Raw genomic sequence first — 13,272 nt, 5'->3', positions numbered from 1 at the left:
AAAGTGGCGAATGGTGCAGTGCATGGGAGTCTACGGCAGGGTCGAGCGTCAATACATCACGAGTTCGGGGATTACAGCTTCGCTCTTTCCATCTAACATGATACGTGCTTTATACGGCAGCCGCCTTTCCACGACAGCCGGCTCCAAGTGGAAAAGCGCACATAAATAACGCTCAACCTGCCGTGTCGCCTGTTCTCCCCGAGGAGGACGAGAAGCGCGAAAAAACTCACCGAAAAGCTCTTTTTCCTGCGACCAAATGAAAAGTTTCCCTCGCTTTAAATTTTCACCCTACAATTACCACCCTTACATTAAAAACCGCTGCTGGATCGAACCAGAGAGTGTATTGCATTGTTTGCTTCCCTGTAATGACGGGCTGATAGGATTGAAAGGCTCCGCGGTATTATTTCACAGAAGGAACGGATGTTCGAGGGTGGGAAAAGCGCAGATACGGCCTTATCGAACCACGCTGAGTCTTTAATCGACGATGATATTATGGCCTCTATTCACCTGTGGCGCCGACCAACTTTACCAAAGAAAAATTTTCAACATTGATTAAGTATTTCTTTATGTTCCTATAATGCCGCACAATCGCGGATAGAATTCATAAGTATGTTTAACACACTTTCCTTCCAAACGTTCTATTAAATTGACATTAAAAGCGTCGTTAAGGCGATGTAATTTACAGGTAGCCCACATGAATTATGTACAACTAAAGTGTACCTACATTATATACATCATCAGCCATTTATAAAGGGAAAATTACTATTTGGAATGTATTTCGATTTAGAAATCAAACTCAACAACAAAACAACTTATTTTTGTTTTAGACGTGGAAACCTATATTGTAATAAAAAACAGAAATATTGGATTATTCGATTTATTGATCGGGCAATTTCTGGTGGTATTATGAATGGAAAATGTTATATGAGGTAAATTTTGTCTGTCGTATCGATTGCATTGGAATCACGCCTTAAACAAGCAGTTTTCTGTTCAACCGCGTCAGCCGACATTCCTCCCCGATCTCTTCTAATTGTCCTTACACGAAAAAGGCGCGTCCTCCGCCACCTGATCCATTAACCGATCGCGAGGGGTGGCTATGTCGGCGTCGGTTTCAGGCGAACTCCCGCCCACCCTTTATTCATCACGAAATGCACATCAGCCCGGAAGCCACCGAAAGATTCAGTAATTACATTTGAGCGAGCTCGGAATGTAAGCGAGCTATGCAGATCACATTTTAATGCAATTCCATCCATTATCCTGGCAGAGCCATTAACACCAGCCCTGATGCAATTTGGATTGTATGCGAACGAACCGCCGACGACCGTAGACTACAACACACCTCTCTACATTCGGAAAGCTATCTGCTTTATTCGAATAACAAAGGCGCAATCCAGATGACATTACACATTACATGGTGCCGCGGCGGCAACGTTGGTAAAGCTTGACTCGGACTTGGACGATAACGAGGAGAGGGATGAGGACGAGGAATGTTCCCACAGCATCGCGCACCGTTAGAGGTGCCATTAATTACCTGTCCGAAATGCCATCGGACAGTGGAACAATGACGTCGAGTCTGTCCGATACAAATCGCACGTTTCTTAAATACCGGGCCTGGTGTCGGTCGGATTCTTCGCCTTTTTGCCATGCCAGCTATTGCCTCTTTATCTCCGAGTAACTCGATCGACGTTTCGTACTTTTCAAAATTTGTGTGAGTAATTGCGGCGGAAAAGCGTCGTTTAAGTAATTACTATATCAGCTCCTTAATAGTCGTCGTGACGCCGGGTCGGATGTGACCCTTGAGGCAACGTCCCCGTAGAAGGGTTGACGCAATCACAGTCGAGATAAAATTGAGCACCACGTATGCAAGAGGGCATCAGAGAACGAGGCGGCTGCGGGTGTAGAACGGTCGTTATTGTTCCGACGGTCCCTATTTTCATTTCCTGCTACAATAGTTCATTAAAAAGGTGTTTCGGAGGCTATTTGGTAAGCTATTAGGTGGCCTGATATTACTCCTCGGAGAGTCATTCGCCGGCGGCAGCATCCGACGACAATGAAACTCACTCGTAAATTGCCGGCAAGCAACAAGACGCAAGAGGGGCGGTGGACTCACCGATGACTTCTTCAGCTACCGAGTGCCAGTTGATAACGCCAAAACACGATTTATCACCGAAATGCATTAACCCACGGGAACTCCCAAGACAAAAGCGAAATGTGAAAAATGATAATAATGAACGAGGAAACCGAAAGGAAACTCAGATATAGATATATCGAGTCAGGACTATTTCGTCATTTTTTGGCGTTGCGTTTTAACTTATGAAACACAGTATCTACAAGTGAGTTAATGTCAAATATATGGTCAAAAATTAAAATCGTTGCTTAGAGTGATTTGGATAAAAGTTTCAAGTGTTGTGGAGTAGTTGATTTGGTTGGTTGAAGAGGGCGTCAGAATTCGTTGCGTCTCCCCTATAAATTGGCTCGAAAGCGATTTATCACCGGGTCGCATTAACCCAGGTGAACCCCCGAGACGGCATCGGTAATGGCACTCGGCGTGAAAAATGATGATGACGTCGATGGCGCCCGGAGGCTCCCCGAGGTGTCCAAAGAGCGACTTCTTGGAGCGTCAAGTGAGCGTAACGGGCCGGCGTCACGGCCAAGTGGAGCACGTATTTCGGCGGCCATTTCCGGGCCGTCGGACAGTAATCGCCCTCTTCAGGCTCGTAAACGGGCCGAAATGACCGGCGAGACGCCGCGGGACGGCCCTTAATGGATCCATACGACGCGAATATCGGATCCAACAGTCGCCGTTGACTAGGACGACTAACGTGATAAATTGTGTACCGACATAATAGCATTATAAAAATCGATGACAATTAACGCGTGCGCCCGCCTCCACTCTGATGTGGCGTGGAGCGCCATTTCCAGCCGTAATCTCATTTGCAGCGCTGCCGGGGGACGAAATCTAATTAGCGCCGAAAGCTGATCGGTAATTACTACGATTAATCAATCCGTTCCCATTCCGGAAGCACTTCTTTCCGACGAGAGACACTTTTCCAATACAAAAATCAAAAAGCTACCATCAAAACACTCACCAGTTGTTGACTTGTAGTATCGTTAAACCCGTATCTTGCGCCAACTGCTTTTTTTGGTCTTCCGAGGGATAAGGATGCTGAAACAAAAACAGTCATTAAAATTCTTGCGACATGAGCAAACCTCGCAATTGGATTCGTGAAAAATACAAGTTTATCTCAAGTAGGGGCGATAATAACGTCCATGTCAAATTTGCAATAGGAACATGTCAAATTGTGAGTCGGGGGCGTAACGACACGTGATCATCCGTAACTTTCGTGACCGGGCGTTTCACTGGAGGCGGGCCGGCAGCAACTGCCTCCGGCATCGTCATCATCGTTCCAATAATCCCGAATGCAGAGTAAAAACTGAGAGAAAATTTCCATTCAAAACACGAACGCGTTTAAACGATAATCAAAGGATATCCCAAATCCCATTCAGCAAAAGAAGATTGAAGAAGGGACGTTCTATAACGGTGTTCACCCGCGATAAAAAAATTGCATCAGGTTGATGGGTTAATTATTTAGATCGCGGATATGATGTCCCGATAGAGGGCGAATCTGCGGTCGTAACTTCGTGAAAAACAGCGCGCTCGATCCATTCGTTCCCCATCACACCTCGGAAAGTCTCCTCCGAGAGCGATAACCCCATCTGGTGGTTCTCCAGGGCTGCATAACCCTTATGCCTGCGTCGCCTTGGCCGCAAAAAGCCGCGATGCATAGTGATTTTTACGATTATGTTGGGAATCCGAAACGGCCGAGGATCGGTTGGTTATTTGCGTGCTGCGCGAAGATCGGATAGAGGAGAGGGTGATCACCTTGGCGGACCCCCGGGGTGCACACACATCACTTCGTTGGCGGATTTACGGCTGCAATCGCATTCGAACAGAGACGATCCGAATTCAAAGATAAAACCATAAATAACCCAACGCCATCCGTCTTCACGCACTCGCCTCGGTCGGGAAGGAAGCGTAATTGCAACAATACAACGTTGCGAACAAAACGGGGAACAAAGAATACTCGCCGGAATGAGAGAAACATGAAAATGCCGGAGCGGCCGCGTTATAAATGATGCCAAGCGACAACACAAACAGACGCGTGGTGTATCTACTTTTTACGTTCCTGCAGATGAATAGTCATGATCCGAAACGCGAAATTAGCTACATGAGGCGAGTTAGCGCCGTTTGCGTGCTAACCGAAGATAACAGATCCACTCTGTCATTGGGTGACGTTATCGCAGATTGAGACGACGCAACCATCCTCCTATTGTAATTGTGGACAATTTTAAATGCGAACAGAGATGGGACGCTTTAATTATTGCGGATGGAACGGGTCCGATTTAATGCTTGAGCAAATCCGCTCGGATTTTGAATCGGCTCCGGTAAGCAGGACACATGTCGACGGTGAGGCTCCCCTGCGGATAAACTAGGATAACGCCACCGGAAATATAGCCGAGATGCAGTCGGATCGGAAATGAAAGCTTTCCCTGAAAAAGACAAGCTTTTTTCCGGGGCGAGCGCCAATCGCAAGGCCAAATTTCGACATCGACATGTGAAAAAGATCACTTACACATCGCAGACAATAATCAACACAATTAATTATACTGTCATCAAAAAAAGCTCAAATCTCTAAATGAAAATAGAATCGTTTTTTTATATTTCCAAAAAATACATTCTTATGCTTGGAATGCTTGTCACGTTCCGTTATACCTACTAATCGAGTATGTTAACAAATATCATATTTAAAAACATTTATTTTAAAATAATTGGCATATCATTTTGATGAATAGCAGTGACCGAAGTAAATAGTTTTTAACGTGTATTACGTATTATAACTATTTTTAGTTTGTCAACTTTGTTATTAGCCTTATATTTTAAATTATTTAAGGTCCTATTAAAAATATAGTTAAAATATAGTAAGTAAAAATATAGTAAGCTGAAATTTGTTTTTTTTTTTTTTCATTTCTTAGAGGTCGATATCAATATTTAGGCAAAAGCTGTTTGTAGCCTATGTGCGCTAATTTATCAATTTGTGAGCCAAGAAACTATATGCACAGTCAGTGATATGGTTATCGTAAGCGACTTTCCAAAGTAGTTTAAAATTATGATATCATTTCCCTAGTTGCGGAATGGCCCCATAATCGCAGAAATGTTTCAGAAGGAATAAAAAAGTTAATGAAGGTGTTTGGGATAGATGCATTTTTAGTTCAATAGGGAATGCAAACGATGAGATTTGGAAGCGATTTACGTCTTAAGGAAACGTTAGAATGGAAGCCCGACGCGGAGTTACCTAAACGAGTCACGTGAAAGTAATTACGGGGCCGACGACGACGGGGCGACGCGCTTTTTAATTAATATTTTCTCGGTAATAAAAAGTCGGCATCGTGAAAGAACAAGGTCGGTTGCGGCGTCGGCAGCGTCAAGGGGCCGAAATGCATCGATCGAGTGGGTCTGTCCCTCGCAATATCCGATAGCAGGATTAGCGCACAGGGTTTAATGAGTCGTGCAAGTAAGCCGGGATCAGAGAGCGATACCCGCGCTGGGATGATGCATCGCTCAAATATTCATGCGTCGTCGCGGCGTCGTCCTCGACGTCGGTCTTTAGTCCACTGTCGGCCATTAAATATTGAGGAGAGAGAGCGGTCAAGAGTGGCCCCCGCGGGAGCCGCCGACTCACTGTTATCTACGGTTTCCGGGCCGCAGCTCCAATTGCGGACTCCCATCCTTTAATTCTGGTTGACAGGTGGACGGGCCGGCCGCTTGCCGGGATTTCCTCGGGGACCAACTCGCCCCGTCTTATATCACACGCCGGAGGAGATGCCGCTCTCGGACGCCGGACATCGAACCACGCGCGGAATACGGATGAGCGCCGCGGGGCCACCGACGACGTTTGCATACATACGCCGAAGAGATAAAGACACAAGAGATACAGGATGCGGTCGCTCCAAGGGCTGTTTAATCCAGAGGAAAGACGTGACCATTGAATACGACCAAAACGTATCCCAAAACGAAAATCTTTCATACGAGACAATAATAAATTCCACACATTCACAGCATTAAGTTGCACAGATCAAGACAACTAATGATAAAAATCTTATTGACTTAGTTGTATCGAAAAATTAAAAATGTAAAATATGTATATGTATGTGATCGGGACAACTAATGATGAAAATCTTATTGACTTAGTTGTATCAAAATATTAAAAATGTAAAATATGTATATGTTAACAATTAATGAATAATGAATTTGGATTTTTGTTAATAGGTAAGCGTTACATAATGCTGTTGGTCTATTAGGAAAAGTAAAAGGTCAAATTGTCACCTGACATGGCCGATTTTCTATTTCAAACATTTGAAATGAATTACGTTTTTAGATAGCCCAGTTCTATTCATTATTATATACAAGATATAATTTTTATTACAAATTTTTTCCTATAAAAAAGTAATTCTTTAAGTTAAGTAGTTTTAATAAAAAAATTTAAATAGTGTTCCTATAACACAATTGTTATTAAAAAAATGAAGATCAGGTTGCATTTTCAGCAAGTGCTTCAAACTGAGTCAAAAATGTTTCAATTATTTTCGATAGCGAGTATTTCTTTTGAATTTCCTTGTAATTCTTTAGAGACTTACCGTTAGGTGTTGGAAAAGCCACGCTCTGAGTATATTGGTGGCGACCTTAGGGAAGATGCCTCTCTTTTTTTGATTCTTCTTCCCGTTCGTGTCGTCATCTTCCTCCCCTGTTCCCTCCCCGCTCCCGATGCTGGCATTACTGGCATCACCTGTAACAAAAAAGTCCATCCTCCATCATTCTGCGTGAATAACGACGTCGAGTTTTGCGCACGACTGCCTAATTACGCGACGCAATTTTGCGGGTGGCGTAATGATAGTCGATGCAGTGAGAGATTGCAGAACCCTGTATACACCACGTATGCAGACAGGGCGAGGGTGAGGGGTTTAATGACTCACACGCAAACTGAAAGGGGAAGAAATCAGATTAGGGCCGACCTACGACTTTCACAAACGACTCCTGTGTTGTGTTGTTTGACGAAAGCCGAAACAAACACGAGCGGTTTCACCACAATAAAAGTTGGAAAGGCTTCTTAAACGGTCCGATTGCGAGTCGAAAAACGCTCAAGCCTAATTAAAAAGGTTGTATTAATTGGGAACATTGGTTTACATGGAGGAGACTCAACCTGTAGCACGGATGATTTACATGACGGTGATTGATATCGAGTTTTTGGTTGGATCTTGTGATATTCCAATCTGTCAGTGTGCGTCCGTTTCGGTGGTGAGTTCGTTAAGATAATTGCGCGGAACGGACGCACAATGCCCGGTAAAATCCCGGGGAGACAGTCCAAAGGCAGTGCGATAACGCTTGATTAATCGTCTTCGGTGTCGGCTGCTGCCGGATCATCCGACACACGAACTGGTTTTTGGCGATCCGAAGACGGATAACGACAGACCCAAGAATGTTCGATCACGATAGAGTACCGGTCGAGGCCCCCATGACGAAGACAGAGGCGAAGAGAGCTGGATTTATCATACTTAGAACAACCCCGAGAGAATCCATCATCGCAGATACAGCGATTCGCGGGGTGCATACTCATTACATATCACTTTTTTTCAATTCTATCTTCGACAAACAGAAACTTGATAGATACTTCGTGGGCTGTTTACGTCGCGAGAAAAGCGCGTCTCGACAATGCTAATTATCGCGTGTAGAGGCGTTTTGGGCCCCTTTTGTATATTCAGAGCACTCACGCATCTGGATTTGTTTATTTTTAGTCGGCTTGTTCATATGCAATGCTAAAACACGCTGAAAGTCGAGATAGACAGCCGAGCCACGTTTGTTTGTTGTGAGAAGGCGACCCCTCACCAGTATTCATTAACACACATTAATCTATCGTCTGCGGGATTACTGGCTATCTGTCACTGACATGGCAACTTCAAATCACTGTTCTCGTCGGAGCCTGTGGCTCCCACATATGCAATTTCGCGGTAACGCCTTTCTTTCATTACGAAGAGTGGAAAAAATTTCCAAAGGGGAAACTTTTGTCAAACTGCTTTGAATGCTCGTCTCTCGACCACCAAGATGACATGACAATAGCTTTTTAGCGTTGTTTGCAACATCACGTAAATCGATTATCTCAGAGATTGTCAATTTAGTGGTGACTGGGTTTGGTTTATTGCGTTTGAAAAATTCCCATAAAGCCGTGGTATTTTAAGTCTTGTCTGGAGTTGTAGGAAATTCTTGTATGTGAATTAGTTGATTCGATCCGATTTTAAGTGCCTTTGGCCCGAGTTTTAGTTGGCTGGACGATTTACGAGAGAGTTTGAGAATTTAGGTTCGTTATCACGCACATGTCGCCTCGTCCAGGAAAAAAACACGAAATGGAGAGTAAACATGTGCCCGAGATGCTTTGGAAACGTTCCAACCGAACGAATTAAAATAATGTCCGTCGTGCAAAAACATAAAATGCATCATTAAAGAAGTCTCTCGTGTGAGTGCCACGGAGAGTTTTACCGATTTAGCCGAATTTATGTGCAGCGGGTATTAAGTCGCAATCTGGTCGTCGACGATGACGCTTTCGACAGATACATGACGGCGGAGGACAGGTGTCGAAAGGCGCGTCTCGGCGCCGACCGGGTAAACAAGACGCCCGGAACACGCTGTTATGTCTCTCACATGTGCTGATGTTATGATCGTTGCCCTTTCGGGAGAGCTTTTGAGTGACAGTGCCTTCAAACAGACGTCCACGGTGATGTGACAGACGGTCTCTCTAATCCCTAGGAATTTCCAATATGGACCCGGGAGAACAATAGTGTTGCGTTATTATGGTGGGAAATGGCTCGCGGCCGCGAGGAGGGTCCCATCGAACGAACCCAGCCGTCCATCGGCGTATAATGATGGGTCACGTCACTCATACCATTGGTCGGCGCGGCACACCGCGCTTATAAAAGTATTACAAGTTCACCTCGTGTCGGCTTTGTGGGATTCCAATCAGGCACATCTGACGTCTACATTCTTTTCTCTCTCACCGGAACGTGACTGACAATGTGGAAAATTCGCCGCACGGACCCAAGGCTATCGCGCCGGCCTGCCTTGCATTATAAACATATAATGTGCGCTATTATCATATTTACATAAATTACAATATCTTATAAAAAACGTAATTTCTCGGATAAGAAAGCCAGAGGGCCTTTACCGCCTCGGCATTATTGCGTGCCCTCTCAAGACGCACCCGACACACACTACACAATAACCGCAACTGCTTATAAAGAAATCAAGAACCGTAATTTTACAAACCGCAACAAATGCTTTTATTCCCACTTTGACCAATTGCAGTAATCAGCGGTTTTAGGCATGCCCACCTCGTCCACCTCATCCTTTTATTCAAAGTAAATACTGCTTTTGTACGAATAATGGAAAGAATTACTAACACACCATCTTTCCGATACATACACATACAGTGTGTTCTCGAATAGATGAAGCGACTCTTGTAGATATAAAAAAAATATACAAAAGATACAAAATTCTCGATTTAAATTTTCATTTTTGGAGATTCAGACCTGCTTGGTTAAATATTAATTTTTAATTAATTAATTTTAGTTTTAAAAAATCAAGTAAGCATTAGGAATTTAAAAAAAAAACATTTTTATGTATCGAGTAAAGTACCTTTTATGTGGCAAATACGACGAAAGGAAAAGAATACTTAGTTGTTTAGAACTAACTTCTAGGCTCTTACAACAAATTTCAAAACCATCTGCTAACTATCTTCATTTTTTTCAAGATGATTGTTTTTTATTAACAGATACGTCTAAAAATTATTTGGTACTAATGATCTAAATGCAATTTTTTTTATTCGTAATACAATAACTGTTAAAAAAATACCCAGGAAAAAGAATTCCATCAAATCATATTACCGGAAGATTGTAAACAATTTACGGCAGACTGAGCATTAAAAAAAAGTTAAACTGAGAAGACGCACAATAATTTGTTATGTTTTTGCTACTGTTTCCATTATTATACATTTAAATTTTGAATTTTTTTTTAAGTTTTCAATGTCAATAGTCAACCATCGACTATGTTTATTCGATTTAAAATGGTTAATACTTTACACAAAGTAGTTTATGAAATGTATAATATGTTGCCTATTTTTGCTCCTTCAGGCGGGAACAAATAACATGTGCACCCTGTACTTAGTAAACGTCAAAAATGAAAAATTATAGTTAGCTGATGATTTTAAAATTTGGTACACAGGCCTAGATATTGATTCTAAACAACTTTTCTTAATAACTTTTTGTCGTATTTACAAAAGGTACTTTTCTCTATAGAGTATTCAGAAAAACAGTTTTTTTTACCAAAATTACCAAAACATACTAGATTTTTTAAAACTAAAATTAAGTTAGAAATTACTGAAATTAGTCATTAACCAAGAAAAATAATAAAAATTTAGATCGAGCATTTTTTATCTTTTACATGAGTCGTTTTACTTATCTGGGGACACACTGTATATATGACAAAGCTTTCCAAATGGCCGATAAATCTGCGGTAAAATAGATAGTAGATCCCTATCAATTACGTATGTTCCTTGAAGCAAGCACCAAATTTTTGACTCAATTCACAGTTTTACAGTTTTCCGGATATTTAATTTTCTGGATTTAAAATAAAATTTGCAAAACAGACTGATGAAAGTGTAGTTGCTTGTCTTTGAATAACGAACTCCAGCCGCGTTTTGTTTCATTGTAGTACTTAGTAGGATAATAAGGTTTATTTCTATTGAATCATTATTAAATCGATAATTTTTAAATATGTATTTGCTATCTACACTACATTATAGTAAGTAATTATTAGAATATTAGGTAACTTCTGCAGTTATAGATAATTTGATGTTAGGAAATGGTCAACAATGTGAAAATGCCACTCTTGAAAAACAAAAGAAAAAAACATTTTCCATAATTGATTTCGACCAATTTTTGTCTCACATTACAATACGAAATCAAAGAACTTGAACAGCAGTACTAATTTAAAATTCGGATCGATCTTGTTTGGTATAATGGCTTCTCCGTGTCTCTCTCATCATCGGCGTGGTTTTTTGAATTCTCTGCCGCATCCAGGAAGCCAGTTAAAAAGGCCCCATCGCTGCATGGCCGTGCATAATTGGCCCGGGGCCCGGCATACTTGTGGTAGGTTGCGAGCCTCTTAATCTCGTTGCTGTCAGAGACAGACGTTTTCGCGTATCGACGTCGACGTCGCGACGCACGTGGCATCGTTTGTTGTTTGTTTGGTGCGGTGCGTGGGATCGATGTGGTGGTTCTCGGGGGGTAATTAGCGACGCAGGGCTGTTTTCTCGAAATGAGATTTTGGGGGTGCGCTGCCTGAGTGATGGACCGTCGTTTCCAAGGTAACAATTACCTCTCGGCTCCACGTGACGGTCCGGTCGAGCCTTCATGGGAACCAATTACGGCACCGACTTGATGGATGGTCCAATCAGGGATAGGACGCTGCTCGTCGCTCGAAACGGACGAACTCGCTTGGCTTTACCACCAGGTGACCCGCAGGGGTCACACCGGCAAATTGCAAGACGGCTTTGATACGATGCTTCATGGGCGGGAGCATTCTCACGTTACAACCACAGACGCGCAATATGGATTCTTGACTTTTTATTATACTTTGGATACGTAGGTATACACACGAAGGACTATTTTTCATAGTCAAGATCGTTGCTGTTCAACCGTTACACTAGATGTAATTGTCGCCGGCTTAATGTTCTTCACTATTAAAATTGTTTGTAACAATCTTTAACTAAAGGTGTTATTTTCGCAACACTTTATATATGACCATGTTGTGAGAAGTTTTTACATGCCTATTAACCACTTGCTCGCTGCACAAATCGATTATTTATGCTTCATACGATTACGCCTTTTTACAGAAACTATTAAATACACGAGGAATGTAATCCCATTATGTATCCCATTATTTTGGAAATCAAAACTTGCTGATTTTTGTAATCTTCCATACTGCTCAAGTGTGTGTTGAAACTATATCAAAATTTGCTAGAAAGCCTGTTATTCTTTAAGCTCATTCCTATTATTTCACAACCATTCTGTATAATATCAGTTTCAAACTTGTATGCGAATTAAAAATGTATATGTAAGTAGGTATATTTATGCCTATATTTAATAGATGATGTACGTAGTATTTACACTCAAGGTCGAAAAATATATAAAAAAATTTTTTCACTGTTAGCTAGATAATTATAAGTTTTTTATATGTTGATTAGTTGATGCGATATGGTTTTCTATAATATTTTTTTATTTAATTTGTCAATCCAACTTTCCCCAAGATAAAATGTTTAGCTCCAGAACTTCTACTTTTAAAGAATTTATTAATATTTTATTCTAACTACATATTTCAATAGAAACATTAATTCCAATAGCTGCTTGAACTTTTTCTAGTTTTTATATCGACTTTAAAAAATGTATAAAAATTGTTATAAAACTGATTTATTGAACAAATACCATCTGTCTAGTAAAGCTTGCAAATATAGATATTATAACAGGTTGGTCAGGTTGGTAAGCCCCATATGCACATTTTGCAAATTGTAAACAAAATAAATGTAAATATTTTCTTATTAGTCTCACGTACAATCAAAACACAATTCCAAAATATAAGACCATCATCACCAAACATTATTTCAAAATCTGATTACTTAACTTGAATTTGTTTGACTTTGATGTTGCCTAAATGAAAACACTTTACATTTTTCTTCACGTATCAACCATTGCGTTTATTTTACGTCAATTTGATAACATAAAACACCTCTAATAAACACCATTATAGAAACATAATAATAATAACGAGTTCGATGGATTTTATGCCAAGTTTTTCTTATTTATTTTTCTTTTACACCAATTAAAATAACTTAAGTAGGTGCCTTATTGAGCACATAATTGTAAAATGGCACTTTTGACACGTTTGGTCGATAATTATGTCAGTGTACATATAATGTAAATAATAGTTTAATGCGCACTTCTGGGAATAGAAAATGATCCCAGAGGCAGTTTGATTACAATTTTGATACCTATCACAGTATTTTTCGCCATAAACTGTAAATTTATAATTATTGTCCAAATACCATTAGTAAAGTATAAAAAAATCTACAGAAATAAACGATGATGATCGTGTGAAACCTTATACGGACCACG

General features: G+C 41.1%; 1 protein-coding gene across 3 annotated transcripts in view; it reads right to left on the bottom strand.

Annotated features, from left to right (window-relative positions):
* LOC123010624 (homeobox protein homothorax) overlaps positions 1–13,272 on the bottom strand; it is an 84,028-nt gene that overhangs the window by 6,161 nt on the left and 64,595 nt on the right. For all 3 annotated transcript variants that reach the window (XM_044407661.1, XM_044407658.1, XM_044407660.1), the window contains 2 exons: positions 6,694–6,842; positions 3,090–3,166 (listed from right to left, as the gene is read on the bottom strand). In XM_044407661.1, the coding sequence (XP_044263596.1) occupies positions 3,090–3,166; positions 6,694–6,842 (226 nt within the window). The remainder of the gene's footprint in view (positions 1–3,089; positions 3,167–6,693; positions 6,843–13,272) is intronic.

Source organism: Tribolium madens, unplaced genomic scaffold (genome assembly GCF_015345945.1).
Source record: "Tribolium madens isolate multiple individuals breed KSU strain unplaced genomic scaffold, Tmad_KSU_1.1 Scaffold_91;HRSCAF=231;Tcas5.2_LG7, whole genome shotgun sequence".
In the NCBI taxonomy this organism is placed as follows: Eukaryota; Metazoa; Arthropoda; class Insecta; order Coleoptera; family Tenebrionidae; genus Tribolium; species Tribolium madens.
Note: the sequence above shows the minus strand (reverse complement) of the source record. Positions and strands in the feature narration are given on the sequence as shown.